Source organism: Montipora foliosa, chromosome 4 (genome assembly GCF_036669935.1).
Source record: "Montipora foliosa isolate CH-2021 chromosome 4, ASM3666993v2, whole genome shotgun sequence".
Lineage (NCBI taxonomy): Eukaryota > Metazoa > Cnidaria > Anthozoa > Scleractinia > Acroporidae > Montipora > Montipora foliosa.
In genome coordinates, this window is record NC_090872.1 from 21,849,460 (window position 1) to 21,876,959 (window position 27,500).

The following is a 27,500-nucleotide window of genomic DNA, read 5'->3' on the forward strand; positions in this document are numbered from 1 at the left end:
ATATCTTCAGTTGCAGTGTATTTCTAGAATTGCGCGCATTAAAATCATGATAAGTTTGGCTGTTAATTTTTTGATGGAGTACGAACAGTAAGATGGACTCACAAAGTTTCTTTTATTTTTGTGCTATTGGTCTCTCTGGAAACATGCCATTTTAGTTTCTGGAGTGCGAATGTTAAGTTAAATCAACTGAAAATATTATGAAGCAATCTTGACTCCAAATTGTGCAAACAAACCGTGTCATATACAGTAAGTAAATAAAGCCGTTTGATACACAGATATTCAAAACATGCATTCGTGTAACTTGCGATTTTATCAGCATTTCCTCCTGTTGATATATATGTCCTTTGTCTCATCCAGGAAACCAATATGCATCGGCTTTCGCTTTCATTGCCATTTGAAAGAACCAGCTATTTAGCTTTCAAAACATCAGGGAAGTTTGTGCCAAAGTACTTTCACAGAGCTCGACAACGGAATCGCTAATTTCACTCGTTCCAGAGATTCAAACCCGATTCTGGACAAGTTATGAGATGTTTCAGATGGCATATCTCCATTTATACAAATAACATCGAGTTGCACCGTCCAAGGCATTGTAAGAACAAAAGGGAGCAAATTTTTTCGTACACTTATGGCGGATAATGGCGGATTAGTCTCGAGGACTTCGCGAGAGCTCCACACAATCACGATGGCAAGGCATTTTCACTTCCGGCGTTTCAACAGCCAATCAGATCACTAGTTTGGTCGGCCAAAATTTGGCCGACCGTCCGGAAACTTTTAGCCTGCGAACAGCAGACGCATTTCCGGTCGTCGCTTCTCTGCCTCCGAAAAATATTTTTCGGAGGCAGAGAAGCGACGACCGGAAATGCGTCTGCTGTTCGCAGGCTAGGAAACTTTTGGTCAGGCCCAATTTTAGCGAGCGACGACATAAGAGAACATATGGGCGAAGCTAAAAATGGGCCTGATCGCAGGTTATAGTATGGCTTAAAAAACCGTTCAAAATTACATCGGGAAATATCGATATCGAAAATTGAATTTCCGCTATGGAAAATTAATTTTCGAGGTCGGGTATTAGATTACCCAATCACGATGGGGAAAATAACACAAAGTGGAACCGAGGCCGGAAAATCGATTGCCGACTCGTATATAACAACGTTACCCAAGTCGGAATAAATACCTTTTATCCTGCTTCCGAATAACATTAATGGGGTCGTCGGAAATCATTTATCCCGTCGGGCGTTACTGACTTCCCCCGCTTACCTCGTCAATGTGCGTCATCGCATTTTACTGAACATGTATGGGACCAAAATCGATGTCGTAAATTCCGGAGTTAACGGAGATCGAGATGGTTGTTATGATTGACTTACTTTTTGCATAAGTTATTTAAAGTCTATTTTACTTATCTCATCATCTATTGTTCTTCTAGATATTTGCGGTTTATCTCTTACCCTCATTACTGTTGCTTTTTATCACTTGTAGCTGGAGTCTATTGTTCTTCTAGATCTTTGCCGTTTATCTCTTACCCTCATTACTGTTGCTTTTTATTACTTGCTAGCGCTTTTGTAGCTGGAGTATCATGACTGTCGCGATATTTTGGAAGTTCTTCGGGTTAAGTACTTTAGCTTTATTTAAACTTGCTACTATAGTGCTACTATAAGCTTGATCAAAATATCACTTCCTTTTTTTTCTTCAGGTTTTGAAAGTGTGTTTCTTTGACACCTGACTAACAAAATTTGCGCTTTGGTTTTTATCCAAAGGTAGTTTAATCTTTTAAAGAGAAAGTTTTGGATTTCACGGTCCGCTAGCACTCATGTTCAAAACTGACCGATTGATTCTCAGAGGGTTAGATGTAGAGGAAATTTACGTCATTTATTCACTAGCTTAAAATTTCTGCTTGTAAATGCAACTTATTATCTATGCAAAACATCTGTTTAAAAGTCTGAAAGCCCGAAACTCCTGTGCTGCATATTAATTTAGCTGCGTGCACACGCATTGTATTCTTAAGTCTTTTACATCATTTTCTCCTCGATCCAGCTCTCAAGATTAGTAATGGCGGATCATCAAATAGGAATTTCCAGTTAAAATAAACCTGCATCATTTTTAAAATCAAGGCTTAAAACTAGGGTCACTTAGTGTTTAGTTAACAGTTTTGAAATTCAAAGAAAAAGAAGATTGATTTGTTTGGTCATAGTACCACTTTAAGTCAAATGAATGCTACCTGAGCAATGACAGCAATGACAAGAAACAAATTGCTGATTAGCTGTTAGGGTTCTCACTGTCACGGGCTCAGTGCTAGTGGTAAATGTGGTTCCAGTCTTATAATTTCAAAGTGCTTATGAACTAAAAAATTTTTTGTGGTGCGCTTTTTCCATGGGTTCAATACAAGGTTGACGTTAACTGCTTTGCATTTAGGTATTTCTTTCAAAACTGCAAAGCAATGGAATATTTGGGGGATGGAAATAGCAACGGGTTCACGGGAGTTGAGGACACTTAAAGACTTTGAGACAAAGGACTTAAAGTTGTAAAGAAGGAATGTATTGGACATATTCAGAACCTAAAGGCAAATAGTAAAGAGTTCAGTCTTTTTATTAACAGAATCCAAAATAGAATAAGTACTTTTTTCATACTACTTCATGTATTTAATGAATGCTTTTTCTAAAGGTAGTGTTACTGTAAAGGGGTTATGTCACATCAGCTATCTTAGGGTTTTTAGGCGGAATCTCTACTTATAATGACGAGTTTTTAAACTCGAAAATGGTAATGTGAAATTACTCTACTGATAAAATTAGCGTTACATCACGAACAAGATGTTTCTGAGCAAAAACTTTCTATACCCAGGCGGTTTGGCAAAAACTTGATAAACGTCGGGCCGACTCAGTTTTCAGTTAATCCTTTCACTCCCAAGAGTGCCACTTATAGATTTTACTCTGTCTAACGCTAGACGATTTTAATCGTCAATGGGGAGCCCCACGGGAGTGAAAGGGTTAACAACAGCTAGATTCACTCAAAAACTGTCCCCATTAACCCTTTCACTCCCAAGAGTGCCACTTATAGATTTACTCTGTCTAACGCTAGACGATTTTAATCGTCAATGGGGAACCCCACGGGAGTGAAAGGGTTAACAACAGCTAGTTTGACTCAAAAACTATGTCCCCATTAACCCTTTCACTCCCAAGAGTGACACTTAAAGATTTTACTCTGTCTAACGCTAGACGATTTTACTCGTCAATGGGGAACCCCACGGGAGTGAAAGGGTTAACAACAGCTAGATTCACTCAAAACTATGTCCTCATTAACCCTTTCACTCCCAAGAGTGACACTTAAAGATTTTACTCTGTCTAACGCTAGACGATTTTACTCGTCAATGGGGAACCCCACGGGAGTGAAAGGGTTAAGATTACCCAAATGCAATACATTTCAAATTTTGTCCATTTGGGTCTATCCATGCTTCTCTTTCCTTTTGCTGTATTTCTTTCATGTTGTTCAAAAGATTTAACTGTTTATTGAAATGTTTCATTCTACTTTTTAGGCAGTTTGGGTGTCATGAAATTACATCCTTTTTTCGTGACATAGTGCCTTCCATAATACAGGAAATTAATTTTGAAAAGTTGAAATAGTCTTGTTAATTCAATATAATGTGGTTTTTTCGCTCTTTCTCCTTTTGTCGTCTGATCTTCCTTCTGCTTTTGGTACCCCCAACGTTCTGCTCGTTGCTTGTGGAATTATCTGTTGAATAAAATATATTGATTTTAACAAATTATTACTAGTTGTGTACATTTGTTGTCGCTCTCTGTTCACATTCTTTCAGTGACCTTTAACCCATTGACTCCTGGGAGTGAGACTAAAAGATTTTCCTCTAACACCAGGCGATAAAATTCATCAAGTGGAGGCATCCCGGGATGCCTGAACAGTGAATGGGTTAAATGCCACATTTCCTCTCTTAAAGACATCAAATGGTAGACATAAGCTAACTGTAAGTGCCTATGAAGGGAAAACTATGTTTTGCTTTTTTGAAAGGCCTTTCTGAATGACAAACAGTGGCATTTTCTTCTTTGAAATAGTCTACGTACAAAGACTAATCACAAAATAACAGATTTCTTCCAGAACATTTGTGTGTTGCTGTCAAAATTAATGATGCTTGGGAATTTACGTCAAGCTTATAAACAGGTGTAACTACTTGTGTTTCAAGTTAAATTGTTTGACCCTCCTTAATTGATCCAAATTTAAAGATGTTATGTTCTTTGCCAAGATGGACTGGGGAGAAGAGTTGCCGTGGCAATGTCTCTGACGTACATCACTGCTGCCAAGTTTGATTAACGTGCATACTTGATTTTGTGATTTTTGCTAAATGGAAACTTTTTTGTTACATCAACAATTTTTAAACTAAAACTTTAATAACTTTGGGAAAGGGACAGATAGTTCAGCAAAGAAAATACAATTTTTGGTAGTTGTGAAATGTCTTTCATGTAAGCAAAAAGTAGCTTATACTTCATAGGTACTTCAAGTGAGGCCCTAAAGGGGAAACGTATCATACCTGTCTTCCTGTCTTCTTTCTCTTCTCTCACAACATCTGTGGGATGACAAGCAAACATGACATCAAATAGTTAGATTTTTGAAGATTTGTAGTTGCTTGTCTACATTAAATTCAACTTAAACACTTCAGATTTTCGTTGACCCCAATTTATGACAACATTAAATCATTTGTGGGAAACTAGATATTACACTGATCATGGGAGCATCTTTGCTGCACAGGGCCCTCTGACTATTAACAGTGAAGTCTGCATGCCATATTGCCTTTTTTCATTTTGTGTTTTTATTCTTGTACATGCATGTTTTACTCAAAGATGCAATTACCCTATGTATTTCTTATTTCTCTTTTTGTCACTAGGCCAAGGTGTATGTACCATACATCATACGTGCACTCTCATTGTAGATGAGAGTATGGAAACACGGCTGTGACATCACGTGAATTTTGATTGGTTATATGTTGTTGGACATGCGTCTTGATTGACTGGTAGGAAAAATGAGCGTGTATCAAAAAAATATGTTTCAATCAAGAATTTTCCTTCATTTGTTTCCTTCATTTGTCGAATTATCTTTGAGAAAGATTTTGTAAAAGCGATAGAGGACTGTTTCCCTTGTTTACATTATTATTTAAACTGAGGATCATCTAACTTGAATCAAAATATACATAAAGTATGCAATGTTAATAAAGTAATGTTCTTACCTGTCACTACATTGGGTTTGATTTGTTTAGCTCTTCTTGTGTCCCTGCTTTCCAAATCTGCTCTTTCCTCTCTTACCCGCTTTTTTCTTTCTTTTCCTCGACCAGCATCTGTTCCAATAAAGCACCAAACAGTTTTGAATGTCTTTTATAATGATGGTCCAAAATACAAGGGATAACAATCAATCGTAATCATTTTAATCATACCGTTTGCTTTGTGTTTCTTTATTTTTGTTTTTTGCATGACACCTACCAGTCAGGAAAAAAAAAGGACAAATAACAATATGATCATTCAAACAATAATAAATTGTAATAAATGTAAATGCTTTGTTTATACACATAGCGGAAGTTCACTTGGCTAGCAAGCTAGATCAGAGAAAACCCACTTTTAACAATCTGAAGGAAACAATTGACACTTAATAAAGAACCTTAACTTGCAGGATGTAACCAGATGGCTATTTACAAAGCATATTGGAGTTGAATTCAGGACAACCGGAAACAAAATTCAAACAAGAAGCTCAAACGGGATTTGAACCTGGGCAATCGCATGAAAACCCAACTCCCTAACAACTAGACCACACTGCCTCCCTGGTATGCTAGTCCGCGATATGTACAGCCCCCCTCTCTTTGCTTGACGAATTACTGGTCTACACCACCTGTTATAATTCTAATTGAATGGATAATTCATGTACGAATTGAACTGTTGACATAAAAATCAGCCATTTTTCATGTCTTTCTGTTGTCCACAAACCTTGATCCCTTCAAATTTCATGTAGGGGCATCCCATAGAAGGTGAATGCTATTCTTCTCAGGGGAAAAGTACATGTTTGGGTCGTTTTGGTCTGGATCAGGGGCCACATACATATAAGGGAAAAATTCCATATTGAAATCAAGAGAATTTTTGGATTTGTCGTACTTTGTGGATTTACACCAAGTACCAAGTACATGTACCAAGTACCAATTAGTACTGTACACTAGTTGTTAGTCAAACAATCGAGTTTTTGTTACCTCTTATGGAACTGCTTTTGGTACACTTTTTGCTTTTATCCTGTCCCGTGCCTTCTTGCTTGTGTTTTTTTTTTTCTGATCTTATCCCTTCCTTGACAAGACCTGTAGCACAAGTTATCCAGGAAGCAACAAACCTGTTTATTAATGTATCTTGCTGAGGATTTATTTCATTGTCAATTTATTTCCGCACCTTGAATATTGCAGTATTGAGCACTTTTCACAACTACATTGTAACTTCGGAGAGTTTATGGTACCTGTGATGGAACTAGTTACTTTTTGTAGGGTTTTTGTTCTTCTCCTCTCTCCTACCCTCTAAACTATTTTTTCTTTTCCTGGTCTTTGCCTGTTGCAACAGCTTAATAAGTTATCCAGGAAGCAACAAAACAGTTTATTAATATCCTCAAGCAGGGTTCATGGAAAAGGTGGTAAAGCCATGGAATATGTAAATGTTTTTTTCTGGCAGTCATAGAATTTTATTAGCAGTCATCAAAAATCCCGAAAATTATAGATATTTACGCTTATGCTCAAAACGAGGATAAAATAACATGAAAGGACGATGTGCCACTTGGAGTTGTGAAATTTTCACATTTTGAACATTTTCTAAATTAACTGCAGCATATAATTTTATTGTGTTGCTCAGGAAGCAACAAAAAAATAATGTCCATTCATTTGTGAATATCCTGATGGACATTCACAAGTTAACTGAATGATAACTTTTTAACTTTTAGATCTAGACTACTTAAACATCTTTCACTTGCCAATACAAACTGTACAAAAGTATTATGCAAACCAACCTGGAGATTCCACAGTTGAATTGTGGTCAGGCAATTCTGGGAAAGTCCCAGAAAATGTGACCTGAAAAAAAAGGCAAAGTAGGAGGGAAGTATCATTGGCTAAAAGAGATTGTATTGACAATTAGTTGTTGTTTTAAGCAATTGTTACTTTTAAATGAATGAATATGGCAAATTAAGGATATTAAGCTAATTTTATAAACCAAAGGTAACCATTTGCATTCTAGCACCAAACTTGAAATAAATCCTTGTGATAGAAGGTAACCCACCTTTGACCTCAGTACAACATATCAGAAGCTCCAAGTGTGCACACACCTTCGGCCTCTAATACTTGATACTCAAAGTTCCAGGTGGGTGAACCAATTGTATGTAGTGACTGTCGACAGGGAACCCACCTTCCACCTTAGCACAACATATCAGAAGCTCCAGGTGTGTGCACACCTTCCGCCTCTAACAGTTGATACTGAAAGTTCCAGGTGTGAGCCCATTGTATGTAGTGACTATCAATGGGGAACCCACCTTCCACCTTAGCACAACAAATCAGAAGCTCCAGGTGTGTGCACACCTTCCGCCTCTAACAGTTGATACTGAAAGTTCCAGGTGGGAGCCCATTGTATGTAGTGACTATCAATGGGGAACCCACCTTCCACCTTAGCACAAGATATCAGAAGCTCCAGGTGTGTGCACACCTTCCGCCTCTAACAGTTGATACTGAAAGTTCCAGGTGTGAGCCCATTGTATGTAGTGACTATCAATGGGGAACCCACCTTCCACCTTAGCACAAGATATCAGAAGCTCCAGGTGTGTGCACACCTTCCGCATCTAACACTTGATATCAAGAGTTCCAGGTGTGCACCCATTGTGTGTACTAGCTGAAGAGGAACCCACCTTCCACCATGGCATAAGATATCAGAAGCTCCAGGTGAGTGCATTCACCTTCCACCTCTAACACTTGATACCAAAAGTTCCAGGTGTGAACCCATTGTGCGTACGTGCTGCAGAGGAACCCACCTTCCACCACAGCATAAAATATCAGAAGCTCCAGGTGAGTGCATTCACCTTCCGCCTCTAACACTGAATACTGAAAGTTCCAGGTGTGATCCCATTATGTGTAATGGCTTCAGAGGAACCCACCTTCCACCTCAGTATAAGATATCAGAAGCTCCAGGTGAGTTCATTCACCTTCCGCCTCTAACACTTGATACCAAAAGTTCCAGGTGTGAACCATTGTGTGTAATGGCTACAGACGAGGAGCCCACCTTCCACCTCAGCATAAGATATCAGAAGCTCCAGGTGAATGCACTCACCTTCCGCCTCTAACACTTGATACCGAAAGTTTCAGGTGTGAACCATTGTGTGTAATGGCTACAGACGAGGAGCCCACCTTCCACCTCAGCATAAGATATCAGAAGCTCCAGGTGAATGCACTCACCTTCTGCCTCTAACACTTGATACCGAAAGTTTCAGGTGTGCTCCCATGGCTGAACTTCTCTAGATGTACGTGGAATGCAAGTGGTTTCCCAAACTTTATCATGATAATTTACAGACCTAATAGAAACAGAAATTGAATCTAATTGTCCAATTCTACCAACCGTAAGGCCACTTTACTCCAAGTCCATCAACTTCATACCTGGTCTTTGCCTGTAAAGCCCTATATGCCAATTCATTTTGCCCTAGCTTTTCCCCATCCAAAACCCAAATCCAATTCCTGTGTCTGCACCCCTACCACATTGCTTAGACTATCAGACTCCTTTCTCGCTCAGACAGATCAACCACTCCTGAAACAATATTTCTCACATTCATTGTAACAGGAAATGCTCTGCCAGTATGTTTTACTTACAATGTATAGTTATGCAGTGTGTACTACACAACCATGATTGTACTTAATCAGTAATGATGTACTTATGCACTTATGATTCTGTTATAATTTCAATTCTTGCTTTGGAATTTTATGGTTTCTAAGTATGTTACCCTATACTACTACTACTACTACTACTACTACTAATAATAATAATAATAATAATAACAATAATATTGTTATTATTATTATATTTATTATTGATTATGATTCTGATTAGGATTAGGATCATTATTATCATTATTATTACCGTTTAGCCTCCACCTGTAAGCACTAAGGGATGGACCAGTTCCATACATGTAGGAATTTTGGAGTGGCAAAAATCAGAAATTAGGATACCTTTAGCAATTTCTTTGATCAAACATGCACCACTGCCTCAAGGTGGTTAAATTTAATGCCGTAATTAAACGAAGAACAAATCTTGCAGAAACAGTGACTTTCCCAGGTCCATATACCCTCCATACAGAAATGGTCCACCCCACTTGCACTTACTTCTGTATGAGTCATTATGTTCTTTACTTCTCCGTCCTGTGAAAACAACAACAACAACAACAAAATTAATAATCTCATTCATGATTATTAGACTGAGTATAATGAAATAACATTATTATGATTTCTTGGCTGTTAATAACAAATAATATTATTCTTGTTTGATAATGGAAATAATATTATTATTCTTGTTTGATAATGGAAATGATAAATCATTTTTTTAAGTACCTTTTCTATGAGTTTGAGAACTTCTCCACCTTGGACACTGTCTCGGGGATAATAGATCTCCAATCCACTTTGCTTTTGACAACCAATAACAAAGTACAGTGGAAGATCTTTATGACTGCCCAACCAGTCATACACTTCCTGTAAAATAGACCATTTGGGTAATAATTATAGTAGGATTAAGAAACTAAGGATATTTCAAGTTAAAATATGACAGTTCATACAAGGATACAATGCGGGGTTGTATGTGTAGATGCATTATGCCTCAGAAACCGTGGCCTTAATCTGAAGAAAGCACTTTTTTTTTCATCTTAGGTTTTTAATAATCCCCTTTCTTTTTTTGAATACAAGATGCAACAACAATGTTTGAGGCTTATGGAGACTATTTTATGGTTGAAATTTAGCTGCGATTTTACAAATGACGCAAAAGTTATTCACTTATTACTGTGGTCGTGGTTAATATATTGTTAAAATTATCCTTCACTAAGTATTCACTTCATCACCTGATAGAACCCATTCCTCCTGAATCTTCTCTCCAACAAACCGATGGGTGTGTGGACCTTAATCAGCACACCTTCTGTGTCTTCTGGAAGCACTCTTCTTGCTCTCACAAGTTTCACTTTATTGATCTGCAAAGGCACCATTTTAACAGAAAGTTAAATTAGATATTATGGAGGGTGTAAACTGCAAGTTGCTTGCTTAAACTCCCTAATTTATTTAGAACTGCTATACAACACTGTTGCTCATACTGTAAACATAACATTAATTTTAGTGCACTGTAACTCACATCATCTCTTGGAGAACTAACTGCTGGTAATTCTTGCACCTGCTGGATGGAATAAATATATTAACATTTTTAACAGGGACCACTTGCAAACATTTTATGTTGTAAGGTATGAGCAATGTACTGATTATTGTAAAGAACACAGCAGGCATTTGCAAAACAATGTATCGCTAAACAATGTTACATTAAATTGTTGACTTTGCTGTGATGAGTATAATGGGATGGTGTGCCTGACTTGAACATGAGCGATACTGTGAAATTTTAGCTGTCTTTAATCTTTGAGGGGGTGGGGTTCTCCTCCTGATATTGAACACTTGAGAGAATCATTTAATGTTACCTCAATCTCACTTGTGGTGATACTTTCACTGACTTTGTTTGTTCCTGCTCTGCACTGCTAAATGAGTGAAGGCAGACTCAATCAAAAAATAACATATTATTTTAAGACACTAAACTAATACAATGGTGAAACCAGCCTTAATTTAGTAATGCAGATTAATAACAAAAAGTGTAATATCCACGTTCAATAATGGATGGGCATGGCAATCTAATATATGTAGCGAAAGGGAGCAGACAAACAACACAGTGTAATTTACTGAAAGATACATAAAACTAATCTATGCATAGTGCATCTTAATGAATAATCACCACATTAATTACCTTTGAGGCATCACATCTTGCTGATAGGATATACTCCTCATCCTGTTTTTTCTTTAAGGCCACTTCTTGTACTTTTGTTGTTCTATAATGGTAAGACAGAAGTTACTTAATGTACCTGACTTCTCAAATTAATTGCTTGCTTCCAAATCCAAAGAGTTACTTAAAGTTGTAAGATTAATGCAACAGCAATCCCCTATACAGATGGGAGGTGTGGAAAGTGTGTATAGATCACAAGGAATGTTAATGCTATCTTTATGTTAATGATTGCTTAAATTGATTAATATTTTGCCTTCCATATTAGAATTCTGCAAACCTTCAATTCTTTTATTGTTTAAAGATCCTGCCAACTGATACTGAAAAGTCATTGCTACCAAATGTTGTTGGGAAGGTTGCGGGGATCAATTCACTTCACACCTAATTCGATTTTTCTAACTATTAGCTGAAGTATTTGGGAAATACCATGCTCTTGTGGCCCCCCTCCCCCATATTCAATGTTTGGTTCTTCAGGTAAGAAAGTCACCATTTATTTCCCTGGAAAATCCAACATAGATAAAGGGGGAGGGGGATTATTTTTAAAATGAAGCTACCTTCTCAACACTTTTGTCCATGATTGTAGTTTTAAAAATGTGACAAAAGTTAACACGTGAAATATCATAATTAGCGTTAATTAATTAATAACTGCGATGACCAGCATCTCAACTTAATTATATCTGCAGTTCAAATGCATAGTTTTACATGCATGGCTTTCATACATGTATATTAACTTTCATAATATCTATAGCGTCTGCAGGCTCACTATGAACTCACAAAATGACCAGCTCCCAAATGTCATGATAGCTCAACTGGTAGAGCACTATATTATATATTGCACCGGTAGCACAGAGGTCAGGGTTCAAATCGCATTCAAGCCTGTAATTTATCAGGCTTCCCTTTTGATACTGCTCAGGTAACGTTAATTAATAACTGTGATGATAAGCATCTAAACGTTAAAATAATAATTTTGTTATGCAGTGGCCCCTTTCAAGGGTGATTCATGTTGAGATATTAATTTTAGTGAATCCCTAATTTAGAAATCATTGGAAAGGACACTTTAAATAGCTGTTGGCTAATTCAATGGTGTCACAAAGGTGTGCATTCATCTCACCTGTTTATCATCACTACTTGTATTGCTTCCATGGCTTTTTCAATGGCATCACTAAACTCACATGCAGGAAATACACCTTTAAGAAATGAAAATTTTTGTCTGCAATTATTATTGGTATATTCAAAGAAAGGAAGGGGGGGGGGGGGTATTCAGAGAACTGGGGTTGGGGGTTGAAAAGCAGGAATCTCAATTCAAGGGCACAATACCTTTATAGAGTATAAGGCAATAATATAAGGACCTTCAAGCTTGACGGTAAGTTAATAATAAATGAAATTTTACAGGTTAAAAATCCTGGCTCGCAATTAAATTAATTACTTAAGTGCTCGAAGGTTAAAACTCTATACCCTTGATATTATTGTAACCTAATGTTAACTACATGTATATTGTTACATGTACCTGTAAATTTCTCCACAGTCATTGGTACTCGTAAACTGCGAAGTGAAGGGGTACAAATCATCAACTGGGGTAACCGAAGACTTTGTCCCCCTAAATCTTGTAGTGCTGCAGATGAAAGAAATTTAGATTTAAAACAAAACTGTATAGATCTACTGTCACAGTTAACAAAGGTGAGGTATTTCAAAGGAAAATAATGTGACTCCAGCAATAGTGTGGATTAAATTATCATTTAGGGAACTTGTAGCCACATTAATTCTGTGCAGTAATATTGCCCCATGTCTATTTTAGAAAATGTCTTGGCAAAATTCACTTCATTATTCATAGCTTCAATAATTATACTTGGTACTTTCCAAGTGTTTTTACAAAAATCCACTATGTATTTAAAACTTAAGGCCATTCTCACAGCCCTACCCATCATTCCTTCAACACTGTCTTTGCTAGAAATCCAAACTAAAGGATCCGCATCACTTGCCATTCTTTGTGACACATAGTAGTTACAAAGGTCTCTAAAACAAAAACAATATATGAAGTTAAGGACGTTCGTGCCCGAAATGTTCCCACGTACAGATTGTTTTTAAACTTTTCACGCAGAAAGGTAATGATCTACTTTTGGCAAAAAGGCAAGAAAAAAAAAAAATGGGGGGTCACCGTGCTCCTTTTCGAGATCATGAGGTGCACTTTTTTGAAGATTGCGTTACTTTAAGATGATCTTGTCTTACGACTGTAAGCCATAGAAAAGCTACATTAGGGAAATTTAGATCAGGTAAACATGCATACTCAATTCAACATAACTAATATAACTAAATTAACCTTTGCAGCTGATGTCTTTTTCTGAGGTGAAATAGACCTTGAAAAACGATACATATTAGTCTAAGAAAGAAAACTTCGGTCGCACGAGAGCCCACAACTATCCCATGATGCCACAAGCTTTCACGTTCCATTCTTGTGGAAATGTTTGCGCCTTTAGCATCGTGTTTACTTTCGTGGTCTGCGTCGGATGCATGACGTGTGCGTGACATGTGCGAAAAAATGCGCAGTAGCAATGGCAAACATCCTCAAGTTTAAACTAACAGACTTGGCCGTCTGTATAGATGTACTTCCAATGATGGAATAAAATATTGTTTTATTTTAACACATAACATATATCAAATTAGAACATTATCATCTTTGGCCAATTAACAGACTGGGTTCATTTGAAAACTCACCTTAACATCTCACTTTCCTCTACAGTTAAAAAGCTTGCTTGATTAGTGATGAACACTAAACCAATTCGTGGCCCCTTATTGATGTGCTGACAAAGCTGAAACGGGATTATTATAGTTACAATAATTATTGAAAAGAGATATCAGGGTTCGGGGTATATAGCCATTGACACCTCAAATGCCTGGCATTAGACAGAGTACAATCTGTTAAGTCTCACTCCTGGGAGTCAATTAATGGTAAATGGAAGGGTATATTATAGTTTTTGACTGATTAATGGCAGAGTACATAGATTTTGACAGCTTAAAATGCTATTTCTGACAGTTGTAGGCTGCGAAATTGGCAGAAATGGATATTTTGACGGCACAGACCAGAGCACTGGGTCTGGTTGTCTGGTGGGGATTATGGGTAATTTGTTGTACAAATAGTGATCCGTTAGGGATTTGAATCAGTCTAGGTTCAGCTTTCTTCACCTACTTTTTTGTTAAATTTTCCCCTTAGCCTCCATAGGGTAGTGGCACTTGCATAGGGTTTGGAGAATACGTTCCCTCATTCCCGAAGGGTTTTGGGTTTTCGTATCCGGCAGGTGCCCAGTGTACTTTTCCTTTAACAAGCTTTTAGGAGGTCAGTACCATTAAGTATGCTTACGTATTGTTATGCTAGAGCGGAGTTTGTATGCATAAGGTAAGCAAAATAAACCGGCTTGTGGCGCTTGCTGTCCTACATGCCCATGTATCTACACAGTTGTGTTGTGATTGACTTAGTCGTGTTGTGTCTGATTGAATAGTGGAGTCAAAATTCATCAAATGTAACAGTTAGTGATAAATAAGTATAATTCTACAAGCATGTTTATTATAGGTTATTAAAGAAATGTGCCTTGGTAATTATCAAACAAAATTATTGGAGAACTAGGAATTTGAAGTCTTTCTTAACTAACAATTTAAAAAATACTGGGTTTAAAATCCCTATTCCCAAGCCCCTCTCTCCCAGTGATCACAAAAACACCCATTCAAATTGGGTGGTTGGGTTGGTACAAGGCATGGATTTTAACAAAATCTCAGCCTGATTATAAAGTGAGTTTACCTTTAAACGAAATCACACTTGACTTACACATTCAAAGGATATGCCAACAAAGGGTAAACCAGTTACGTTTGCATGTCTCATTGCTGCATTTATTGGCTGCATTTGTGATGTATGCAACAATCCTAAAGAAAATGAAATATGTTATTTTGCATGTGGTGATTACGTTTAGATACCGTAAAGTTCCGATAGTAACGACCCCCCGAAAGTAGCAACCCCCCGAAATTAACGTCAATTTTTTGTGGCTGCTAGTAAATCCCGAAAGTAGCGATCCCCCGAAAGTAGCGACCCCCCCGAAAGTAGCGACCCCTCCCGAAAGTAGTGATCACCGCCCCCCCCCCCCCCCCCACAAAAGTAGCGAGACCAAGTTATTTTAAATTGTATTCCGTATACCTTTAATTTGTCAATCAACAGTCAAAATTATAATGTACAATACCGTAATACGTTCACAATAAGGCACTTAAATTTGCAACAAGGGGAACAGTTCACTGATGTAGTGATGTAAGCACGTAAACCGGTATAATTTCGTATTAACAACAGGAACGTTTCTTCAAATTCATATTAAAAACTCTGTGAAGTTTTCGTCGATTATCATTAACATGAACGTCTTTGTTCCAATTAAATGACACTGAGATACAAAATTAAACGTAGCGGTGCATCATGCAGTACAATCGAAGCAGTTTAGCTTTCCTCATCTGAGTCACTGAAGAACTCGATCTCCTCTATATCAGCTGATTCACCCATGCGGTAGTCCGGTAAACCATCGATATTTATTTCACTGTCCCTGCTACCGGAAATGGGCAGTGAAATTCCACATTTCACAAATGAGCGAATAACCGTGTCTTTCAGCCGGCGCGAGGTCTCTTGCCATGCCGTACCCACCCATTTCGTGAAAAGCACACGCCGATCACCAGCAGTCACTTTTCCCGTCATAAATTGCTCTGGATTTGTGGACAAGTGTTCCGTGGCTAGTCTGTCGACACTTTTCTTAAATTCCGCATTAAATGTAACATCGAGTGGTTGAACCTTGCTCGTTGCGCCCGGAGGTACAAGCCCCAGTGTCGTCTTGCACTCTTGCGTCAGAATGGTCTTTACCCTCTCTGTTGTTTGAGCTCTATGCGCATCATAGATAAGAAGTCTATCGCGTGGTTGGCCAAACATGTTTGGCTTCTTCCACATATTTCTAAGCCAAAAGACCATCATTTCTTCATTGCACCACGCGTTCTCTTGGAACTTGACCACGACTCTAGGATCATACTGCCTCTTTTCTCTGTCTGGAATTCGTTGTCCTGTGCCCTTAAAGATCAGCAAGGGTTTGATGCGAGGCTCGCCATCGGCAAATATGGTCAATTGCACGGTACACTGTCTCTTATCATGGCCTTCACCTGTCGTCCGGGTCCATACTGACTTTTCTCCTCTTTCTGCATAAGTAGCTCCCTTGGTGTTGAAGCAGAATTGCAGAGGTGTTTGATCCATATTAGCTATATCGCGTAATTCCCAGGGACCTACAATGCCCTCTTGGACACCCTCCAGCTCAGTTGCTTTAACTGTTGCCATTCTTCTGAGATATCTGTGAAATTGTTGAATAGATGTACGTAGTGTTTCAGACTGTTTCTGTGCCGCATTTGTTGGGCGCCGCAAGCTGATATCATAGCGTGATTTAAAGCGATCAAACCAGTGGTTTGACATTTTGAATTCCACTCCTGGATGCAGCTCTGCCATTAACTGTTTGCATCGACTTCGGAACCACCATTCCTTAACCTTGACACCTTTCCCACGAAGTTCCTGGAATTCCTCAAATAATTTCTTCTCCATGTCAGGAAAAGCTGCATGCCGACCAGCTCCTGCCTTTTTCGATTTGTACTTTGAATTTCTAAGTTTATGTTCTTGGTTGATCCATGGATTATACGTGCTAGCTTTCACTTCGAACTTATAGCGAGCTTTGAACTCTCTAGCGGCCTTTGCCTTGTTCTTGTATTTCTTGTAGAGATCTATGAACTCTAGCTTTTGTTCCCTTGTCCATTGCTTTCTCTTGTCGGGGACTTGGATATCAGTACCTTTGCTGCTACTGTTCGTCGTTGTCTCAAGGGCCCTGAAGACTGCGCTAGTTGAACTTTGCTCATTTTCTGTGTCAAACTGAACTGGCCCGGTATCGTTGGAAGCCTCCATATCCTCCAACACTACTGATTCATCGTCGGTCTCAACACGACAGCCGGCAATGGCGGTATTGTTGCATTGGTTACAAATTCCAACCTTACTCATGGGCTTATATTCTGGCTCATCTTCAGGATTCTGAATTTCGGGAGCACACAAGACACAAACGGTTGTCTCACATCGTAAGCAATGATATTTTGTTGCCCTTCCACATAGGCAAACGTTCTCCATATTTTCACCTAGGAAAGACGAGAACTCAATGCCACGTAATGTCTGTCATTTTAGCGGACGTCTCGGGAAAACTTTCTTAGGTTGAAAAGGTCACGTCTGTAGGTTGTGATTGGTAGATTTCGATCCATTCATTTGTAAACATAATTTTAGCGGAAGTCTCGGGAAATAGATATAACCAACAGAAGATAACTTTCATGGGTTCAAAAGGTCACGTCCAGAGGTTGTGATTGGTCGATTTCGATCCATTCATACCGTACTCGACAATATACATACACAAGACCCTCGCATCAGCATTAGGAAAGTACACTGTTCAAGTGAAAATTGATTACCAATGGCTGCTATTTACCGCCGATTATGCACAATTACTTCACGTATCAAGGGAGATCATTGCTATCGGTCTAATCCGCGAATTAATGAAGTGTGCAACTGCATTCCCGAGCCTTCTAACGCATATTCACAAAACGCCATAGTGGTGAAGATGAAAAACACAAACGGCGGCGAACAAGATGCCACTACAGTTGGACACGTGCCTGATAGTCTAGCGGAGGTCCTGTACAAGCCATTGCTGGAAAAGGAAATCAAGATGACTTGCCGTGTATCTGGCCAAAGCAGGAGTGCGCCAGAAGGTGTATGGGTTCAAGGAGGAGGCATTGAGATTCCCTGCGTTTATGAAATTGGCGTCAAGAAAGGATTTAGAAGTCTAAGAAAAGAACTGAGAGACAAACTAATACAACTCGTCCCGACCACTGACAATACAATCTAGGAAGATATCCGGAACCCACCCATGTCGCAGTAAAAATATGAAACTGTTTAGACGAATTTTGTCTCCTTTGTTTATTGGTGTTGATATTGATTTACGGTATTTTATTACAGTATTGCTGTCGGTACATGTACGTATTTATCATTGTTACCTTCTTTTTATGAAACACACTCTACACATGTGGAATCCAAACAAAATGTTGTTCTTTTTTCATTTTATGTTCGTTTAAATTTCGGGAAAAAAAAATCACGCCAGTGCTATTTGTAAACGATTTCTGTTCCCCGAAAGTAACGACCCCCCGAAAGTAACGACCCCCCTAAAGTTACGACCCCCAAAGGCTGCTAATTCCGAAAGTAACGAGGGTCGCTACTATCGGAACTCTACGGTACTAAAATAAGTAACTAATTAAACTCATTGAAAGATAGAGAAAAGCCCTTTTATGGAATTACCTGGGTAATATAGCCCATCATCACAGTTGTCCACTGTGATTAAACCAACTGCAAAATTAAACCAATAAAAACAAAATGTAAGAGATATCTACAATACCCGCTTATTATATTATGAGAAGCTCATGACCTTGAAACGTTTGACTCTGGTTCAGGGCTTGGGTTTTTTAAATTTAAAAATTTCATTACTTATATCTAACAAAGCTCGCATTTTCCTGCACATATGCAGCTTCACTTTGTCCATATTTGGCCACAAAATTGGTGTCCAAAAATCCCCTGCTTTATTCCAAGGAGAGTTGTATTACATTAAATGCTTCAAGGTCATGTGTTTCGGTTTGTTATTACTTAATAATGGTTGTAAATAGCCATTGATTTTTTTTAACTTAGTCTGCCTCCAACACTGACAGTCGCTTTAGGTAGAATTTTGTTTTTACTAGGCTTTTGGCATTTACAGATAAACATTCAACTCCACTGATATTGACTTAACCAATTTACAATCCAGTATGTCAGTACCTGTTGTGCCTGCCTCATGATACTGTGGTCCAAAATGCCCTAGATGGGACCAAAATTAAACTCATGAGAGAGGTGCATACATGAACTCTGACCATTACAGTTGTAGCGTTAAGGATTGAATCAACACTAATCTCAAGAAACCCTCATTTTCAGTTCATATGTGAATCGTAACACTAGGTAATATAGGAATTTATTTGCTTCTTGAATGAAAATTGTTATGACTTTTCCTCGCAGCAATCTTGTGTTGTCTTAACCGAGAGGAGATTGGGTCAAGACATCTGGGTCAGCCAATCCAGCCAATGTTGAATTATGCTGCCCCTCATCCAAGATTTGAATTGATCACACTTGCATGGTGCGTACATGGCGTACAAACAGTTTTGGAAACAGATTGCGTTTGAGTTGTACCTTGGTTGTTGCAAAATTTTGCCCAACACCACCCCAATCACCTCCTTGGGTATAACAACTATTGGCATTTTGTATTATTGCTCGGCTTTGGCATTGTTTTTAATGAAAAAATAGCCAATGCTGTTGCAGTTTACACATTTACTTTAAAAGTAACCATTATCCTATTAAGTATCATGAGTATTGGCAATTTCTTGCCCTCGCCTTTGCAACGGCTTTGTTGGACAAGGCCCAATTTTCCCCCATTGCTGTTGTCAGTGTATTTTACCTCGCAAACAGGTTGTGGCATTGATAGCCAAGTTTTAGCTTTATTCAGGGGGCATAGTGCATACATATATTAAATACCTTTGATGCATTTTTTGCTGTCATCAGTAATCAAACGATCTACAAAACAAAGATGAAGGTACAATGTCAACATGTTTCAGTAGTCTGAAACACCTTTATCGGAAGTTCCACTCTGGGTAGGATCCCAGTTGGGGTTAGGAAGCTCTCTTTTGTAGCCCTTATTAGAATAATGTGGTTATCTCAATTTACCTGGAATTATCGTATGGAAGGTTTAGCCATTTTTCAGCGATGTTTCAACTGTTTCACTTTATGCAGGTTTATATTATTTCTTTAACTCTTTTGTACATGTAGTATGAAAGCCCTTAACGAGAGCAGGGCTGGTGCAGTGGTGCCTTCCATGAATCCCGCCCAGGTTCAGTTATCAGGTTCGCTGCCATATGTGGATTGAGTTTCTTGGTTCTGTACGCTGCTGTGAGAGGTTTCTCCCTGTGTACTCTGGTTTTCCCCTGTCCTCAAAAATCCAACATTTGATTTGGTTTGTACTCTCCCCAATCAGTAGAGCACTTGTGCTCTGCTAAATAACCTTGAGACTTAAATATAGTGATTATTATTATTATTATTATTATTATTATTATTATTATTATTATTATTATTATTATTATTATTACTAATTATTATTATTATTAAGTGTGAAATTAAACAACCGACACCCTGCTGGACCCTTTCACTTCTGTAATCTAATGCATGATATGCAACCTCTGCTTATATCTGTTATAACGTCTGCCTCTTTGCACAAGCTGGAAAATTACATACCAGTAGCTCTGATTTGATGGACATTTGAGCTGACCACAGTAACAGGTTCTTCAATGACATCATCATTCTCAGGAGGTTCCTGTCCTCTTGCTAAGAAAACTCTGGTTGTACTGTATTTGTAGTTTGAAACTATCTCATTCCCAGATAGAGAGGAGCCAACATAGAAGAGGGCATGATTCCCTGCACTCTTTGACTTATAGAAGCTGATTGTGCTGTCAAAATGAATACATGAGATGTATAAATCAAACCTATAGGGATAACATCTGTTTACAAACATTGCTTTTGTTATTCAAATGGGCCAACCACAGGAACAAAAGACCCTCTGTTTTGACAGCCAGTGAGGCTCTGGCACATCAATGACAATATGATGTCAACTATATCTTCACTCTAATCAAGCAGGTATCTGTTCCCACCCGGCAATCATGTAAAACAGTTGTTACGCTTTTTCTACTTTTTTCAGCTTCACTGTTGGTTTTCCGTGTTTTAAATGAAGTTGAGCCACTTAGGGAAGTGGGGAAGTACTTCCCTAAGTGGCTCAACTTCATTTAAAACACGGAAAACCAACAGTGAAGCTGACGACTGCCCAGCAATAACTTCGGGCTGTGATACCGGGATGGCCTGGGAACGAAAGTGTTGGTTAATATTTTCTTGCCATTTTGGGACATCCTCTAGACGTCGTAATTGCATTGTAGTTGCTAAAACTCTCCAGCCAGAGGGCGGAGGAGGCGGCTGAAAATTCAGGCTATATTCCCGAATTCGTATTGGTGACAACGAACAGAAATTTGCGCCAGCGAATGGAATTTAGCGGCAGGAAATACAACTTAGCGAATATGAGGTTGTTTTAGCAAAGATGATGGCTACGCCAGCGACAACGCCATTCAGAGCAATTGGTTGCTGTCACGCTTGAGAGAAACACAGTGTAACACTAGTGTTGACACTACTTTGGTATCAACTCTTTGGGGTTTCATTATCATTGGTTAAGGAAGGAAAAAGTAATAGTGCTGCACATGCAGCCCGCATTTCGATAGACCTGTTTAAGGAATATTACAAAGAGCGAGTAACATTCCAGGTCGATAACGGCCCCTGAAACGACCTGAAACCGCACGTTTAAAAGCATTTATGGTGAAGCGGGCTCTGCGCTATATTTTAGACGCTTACTCGGGCTCTTTATTCTAGGCGCAAGAGGGGTTTTCTTGTGTTCAAGGTCCGAGAGAACGTCGGGCTGACGAGTCAAAGACCATGTTTGCCACTCCCCTCCTTTCTGTTGGAATTTGATCATAAAAGATTCCTATCGTTAGTGGGAAAACGAGATTTCTCCTACTTGAGGATTTTCCATTTAAGAAAATAGCCCACCTTTTTATTACAACTCAAGTTGTTAAATTGGAATTATTCAATCCCCCCTAAGAACAGCCACAGGGATTACGAAACATAACAATGAAGTGTTAACTTGAAACTCTCATCATAGCAGAGCAATGTCTGCCAAAAATGTCGATCATTTCTGAATTGATGTATTGTTTCACTACTCGGGAGATTAAAAACGACAACGTGTTCTGGAAAACAAAATTAAAAAACGAATACTTTTTAATTTTGATATGATATTTTTCACTTTGCTGCTTTGTGCATGTTACATTAAAGCTTTCCTTCATAATATTGGGACGAATCTTCTAACACCAAAGCATCAAGTCGGTAACCTTTTTCTCAATTAAATGTAGGCTAAGCTTACCTGGTTGACCCGATCTGCGGTATTTCTCTCTTCAGCAACGTTAAAATTGCGTCCGAAGCCATCCCTTTTGAAAACTTAACGCGTTTACCATCTAATGACGATAAATCCACATTTGTTACGTTTTGGCCAAGCCACACAAATGTCCTTGTGGGCTTGGCACCCGCATTCCTGGTTGTAATTCGGCTCGTCGTTTCTGGGGACGAGCTGTTGAACAAAGGACCAACAGCATTTGGTCGACTTGTTAACCTTTCCTGTTCGAGATCAATCGATTGCAAAACAGAAGACATGGTTGAACTTAAGCTACTAAATAATTCTTCGGACATCTCACAAAAAAATCCTCAGTGCAACCTGGCAGAGGTTTCCGGTATCAAATAGCATAAAGGACAAAAGACCCACGTCATGTGCTGAAGAGGAAACTACAAAACCAATCAAATACAATGAAACCATATGGTATCGCATCAAAGGTCACCTAAAGCGCGATCCAAAGCTGCTGTTATAGCCCGTTTACAGGTTTAAAGCTATAGAAAGAAACCATTAGACGAAATAGGAAAAGAAACTTTCACTTAATCTTATTCAGATGCCTTTTATGGAAGGGTCCGTGTCCGCGATTATTGTGTTGCTAATTGTTTTCTCGCAAGCCGACACAGGTAACCCAAAATATAAATAGAACCCCTAGCTCATGGTAGCCATGTCATTTTTAACTTCGATACAAAAAAAAAATTGTTTTTCAGATGTCGCGCTTGACCCCCAAACAGTTGAAGTATTTGTCAACGAGGTACACGATCTCTACTTTCTCGCCAAAAATTCCATAGAGGACCCGAATGTAAGTAATGAACGCTTGTCGGGGCTTAAAATCAAACTGGAAGCAGCCATACAACATCTCAGGCGAATCCACTGGACTTTAGAAACATCAAGGCCTTGTTCAGAACCAACGTTACAGATGCTGGTAACAAACCTTCTTAGTTTGGAAGGCATACTTGGTCGGATGATTGAACAATACAGTTGTTTAATTCCTTTCCTAGCGGAACACCTCTGCTACAGGGCACCATTATCAGCCACGAGGAGCATTGGCAGACCTTCATATATAATCACCAAGGAACAACTGGAAGTTATGCGCGCATACGCTTTGTCGTGGATGGATATCGCAAAAGCTCTCGGTAATCCATGCAGTGCACTAATGACTAATGAGCATAGTATGTACTTGTAAGACATGAAACGTGTGCAAACTTGACAACATGCATTCAAGTTGTGTAAAAGGCAGAGCCTACAAACTTAGCAGAATACTGTCCGACACGAGAAGCCCCTCGTTTACTTAATAAAATGGGTGATACTTTAATAAACTTGAAACAAATATACGAAAATTGTTTCTCCCTTAACAATATAAGCAAGTTCAATACCTTTTCAAATGGTTACAGCCCTAAAAACTGAAAGAAATACACTTTGTTTCAATATTATGAAAGTATTAGTCATTTTCTTACGTTTTCGAGCAGTTTATTGTATTTGTTAGCTTCCCTTTAAGTTTGTAAGCTTTGCCTATTACTTTTTTTTTTTATGTCCGTGTATCAGTGTTCGTCATTAAATGATTTGTATGCAAGTTTTAAGGTTTGTACGCCTCTCATTATGTTCGGGTGCCATTAATTAACTTTGCGTTGATTTTTTTCAAGTTTGCTTGTGCTCTATCAATTTGTATACAAGTTACCAAGTTGGTAGGCGTTTTCTGTCGATACCGGCCACGATATTCGTGACAAATTGTCAAGATTCTCAAAACCCAGGCGGGTGTCAAAATGAAATCAACGTCGCGCAGACTGAAGTGAAGCTGTGCTTAACGGTCCAAACGTTTTGAAATGAAGTTTTTTTTTTTTAATTGAAGTTTTTGAAGTGTTTTTGAACACTTCAAAAACAGGGAAAACGTCAAAGTTTCTGTGAAAATTTGGAGAAAAAAAATTATCGTGACTAATTTTATTCCTGGTTTTCGTCATGTTTTATCATTCTTAGGCGTCATAACGGTACCACATCACTAAACCAAGTCAAGTCCCTAGAACAAGAAGGACTTGACATCTTTATCCTGTGCAGAATTATTTGATAAACAAAATGATATTATAATTGTATTCGTTTATCTCTAGGTGTGTCGATTTCTACTATTTGGCGTAGGAGGGTTTACTTTAGTATGGGAAGGCAGCACCAGCGGGGAAGAAGGACTTTGATTTCGGCTGAATTGCGGGAAGTTGTCGAAGAAATAAAGAGCAGATCAATGGATGCAGGAATAATCATGATCGAAGGGGAATTAGCAGCTAGAAATTTGTATGCATCACGGTCTGATATATCCGACGCGCTCATTTCCGTGGACCCAGTTGGTGCAAACTTGAGGTGGCGCAACCTTACGCCCAGGGTGACTTATTCCGTTCCAGGTAGCCGCAGTCTTATTTAAGTAAAATCTATCAATGGAATATTTATTCTCAACCCCGTTATTCCTAAAATGCAACATTGATAACCCATGCTATTCATGTCAATATTTTTAGTGGTGACATTTTAGGTGCAACCCAATTTAGGGCCGCTTGAGCGCTTTATAGGCACAGCTTTCGTCTTTCACCAGTATGTGCACGACTTGGCGTCTAATTTGGGTTTGATGGTTTTCTAATCTACTCGGAGAACTTTTTTTCTCCGAGTAGGAAGCTTATCATAACGATTGTCCCCGATTCTTTAAATATCCCTATCAATTTTTTACGCATAAACTGATCAGAAGTTTTTAAACCCTTCCATCTTCAGCCCCGAACAGTCTTTGGCATTTAGATGGCAACCACAAACTGATAAGGTAAGGTAATGTAAGTTAAGTTACTTTTTCTGGCAGCACGGGAAACCCATCCTATCACGCAGCGCCCAGCGCAACGTCTACCAATTTTTTTAACTGACTTCTTTGCGAGAAAATGTAAGTGTACAAAGCCACCGATTAAATCTACGGTTCAGGCGCTGGTAAGTTGTAAAAGTCATAACCATCACAATACTGTCATTTTACAGGTGGCGTTTGGTTGTTCACGGAGGTATCGATGGCTATTCGAGGCTGGTTGTCTACCTTAAATGTTCAGATAACAACAGAGCAGCGACTGTGGCAAGTCTTTTCGTTTCTGCAACGGAAGAGTTTTGTTGGCCGTCAAGGATACGGATCGATAAAGGTGTAGAAAACGGGGAGGTTAAGCGGCTGATGTTGCAGAGAAGAGGAGAGGGTCGAGGTAGCGTTTTACAAGGAAGTTCCGTGCACAACCAGCGGATAGAGAGACTTTGGAGAGATATGCGAAAAATGGTCACAGAATACTTTAGGCGTCTTTTTTATTTTTTAGAAAACCAAGCTCTTCTTGATGCTACTAGCGAAATAGACCTTGCTGCACTGCACCTTGTATTCATTCCAAGAATAAATAACAGTTTGAGGAATTTTAAAGCATCTTGGAACAACCACAAATTATCCACAGAGAACCAGAAAACCCCTAACCAGCTCTACATTCTTGGCATGTTACGTATGTTTGGTTCCAACCACAGTGCAGTCAGAGATTTCTTCGAGGAAAACATAGTTGCCGAAAATTATGGGGTCTCTGAACCAGAAATAGCCGACGCCATATTACCAGAGAGAAACGAGGTAGTGGTCCCAGTCAATGCGGTATCGCTTTCCGGCGAATGTTTAGTTGAGCTACAAAGATTGGTAGATCCCCATAGTCATGATGGAAACCATGGAATCTCGATGTACATTCAAGCAAGGGATATCATCAACAGACACCACAGTCCATAGATGTTAAAGCAAGGTTACTGTAGACTATTCGACCAAATCCCAAGTTTCCCTCGAAGGTTTTTTTTTGTTTTAATCGGGTTCCTATTAGAATGGGGGGGGGGGGGGAGGGGAAGGGACTAAGGAAACTGGGGTAATCATGAAAACAGTTGCTGATCATTAAGATTAAAATTTAAACTTTAAAAACGTCAAGCCTTTGTGTATATGTATTAAATCCGCTGTAATTATCTTGACTTATGATGATTTTAACTTGCAAAGATTATTGCATTTATGAAATAACCTTTTTCCCCTTAAGTGATGTTTCGTCGTCGCACATGGTAATTTGTTATGTGCTTGTGATTGTCAATAAAGTTAAACCCTTCTGGCTGGGGGGAGTAACTACTGAATACCATGCCAATTTTGTTAGCATTCGGCGGTGTTTTCAGCAGTTAAGCTGGCTGCGGTTTTTAATCTATAGCAGAGAATTCCTCTTGCTGTAAATTTGTGCATGTTGCTCATAAAAAAGGATGTTAGGTTGTCGGTCACAGTTTATTGCTCCGCAATATAGCAACTCTTTTTCGGTCGGCAAATTTCCCTGCAAAATGGATATAGAGCCAAAAACTAATTAAAAAAAAAAGAAAACTTTAAAGGTCGGAAAATGAGATATACAGAGAAGAATATATTTAATCCAAATTTATCTGGGTTAACCAGGATTTACGAAGCACTTGCGGTTTTCACCACCCTGTATATGACAGCAAGGGGACATGTCGCGAATATTTGGCCGGGTTGGATTGCACTGAAGGTGTCAAAACCTAATTTGCATTCTGTTATGCCAAAAGTATACAGCATTTTAAAGCTATGCCGACAACCCGTTTCTGAAGCACTTTTGGGCCAAAACTTAAAAAGAAAAGAGCTTTTAATATAACGTAAGGCTCCAATAAAATATTTCATTCAGCGATCAATCGAGGAGCGAAAAATACAATGCCGAACATTTCTTTACGCCACTACCAGTTGGACGAAAATTGTCTCTTCCAAAAACGATCATTACCGTTTCTATTAAAATGTTTTCATAATGGTCACTATAACGTTTTCACTTTAAATTCTAAAATGATACTTCTACTAAATTTTTACACTTCGTCACAAAAGACAAAGGTCACATACAGCAATTTTCCAGATGAGCTGAGGAAAAACGTTTAAACCCAATTCTAAAAATTGTCACAATGTCAACTTGTTCAGCAAAATAGTTGGAAGATCATGCTTATCAAATTAAAGTAACCTTGACCAGAAAACCAAAGGTTCTTTGCTATTTCAATTTTTTTCCTGCGCGAGCTCATTATCACTGTCATCAGATTTTATTAAGAGGATGCTATTAGGGGTGCAGGGATGGCGTAGTGGTGAGAGCACTCGCCCCCCACCAATGTGGCCCGGTTTCGATTCCCAGATTCGGCGCCATGTGTGGATTGAGTTTGTTGGTTCTCAACTCTGCACCGAAGCGTTTTCTTTGGGTACTCTGGTTTCCCCTCTCCTCAAAAACTAACGTTTGACCTGATTTTCGTTAATTGTTAAGTT

General features: G+C 38.8%; 3 protein-coding genes across 4 annotated transcripts in view; 1 reads left to right on the forward strand and 2 right to left on the reverse strand.

Annotated features, from left to right (window-relative positions):
* Positions 1-648, reverse strand: part of LOC138000275 (uncharacterized) — a 35,520-nt gene extending 34,872 nt beyond the window's left edge. For both annotated transcript variants that reach the window (XM_068846565.1, XM_068846566.1), the window contains exon 1: positions 1-648. This exon is cut by the window's left edge. The gene's annotated coding sequence lies outside the window, so the exon portion shown is untranslated.
* Positions 649-1,009: 361 nt separating this feature from the next.
* LOC138000273 (uncharacterized) lies at positions 1,010-22,729 on the reverse strand. The gene is made up of 22 exons (XM_068846562.1): positions 22,178-22,729; positions 20,455-20,666; positions 19,702-19,740; positions 18,955-18,993; positions 18,445-18,492; positions 14,881-14,975; positions 13,776-13,870; positions 12,982-13,076; positions 12,571-12,675; positions 12,175-12,250; positions 11,031-11,112; positions 10,711-10,767; positions 10,377-10,415; positions 10,093-10,218; positions 9,593-9,730; positions 9,368-9,403; positions 7,021-7,081; positions 6,227-6,328; positions 5,426-5,467; positions 5,222-5,329; positions 4,529-4,564; positions 1,010-3,720 (listed from the first exon to the last, which is right to left on the reverse strand). The coding sequence occupies exons 1-22, from the start codon at positions 22,498-22,500 to the stop codon at positions 3,617-3,619; spliced, it is 2,058 nt and encodes a 685-aa protein (XP_068702663.1). The 5' UTR covers positions 22,501-22,729; the 3' UTR covers positions 1,010-3,616.
* A 95-nt stretch (positions 22,730-22,824) lies between these two features.
* LOC138000274 (uncharacterized) lies at positions 22,825-26,027 on the forward strand. The gene is made up of 4 exons (XM_068846563.1): positions 22,825-23,334; positions 24,301-24,585; positions 24,944-24,989; positions 25,193-26,027. The coding sequence occupies exons 1-4, from the start codon at positions 22,857-22,859 to the stop codon at positions 25,953-25,955; spliced, it is 1,572 nt and encodes a 523-aa protein (XP_068702664.1). The 5' UTR covers positions 22,825-22,856; the 3' UTR covers positions 25,956-26,027.
* Positions 26,028-27,500: the final 1,473 nt, after the last annotated feature.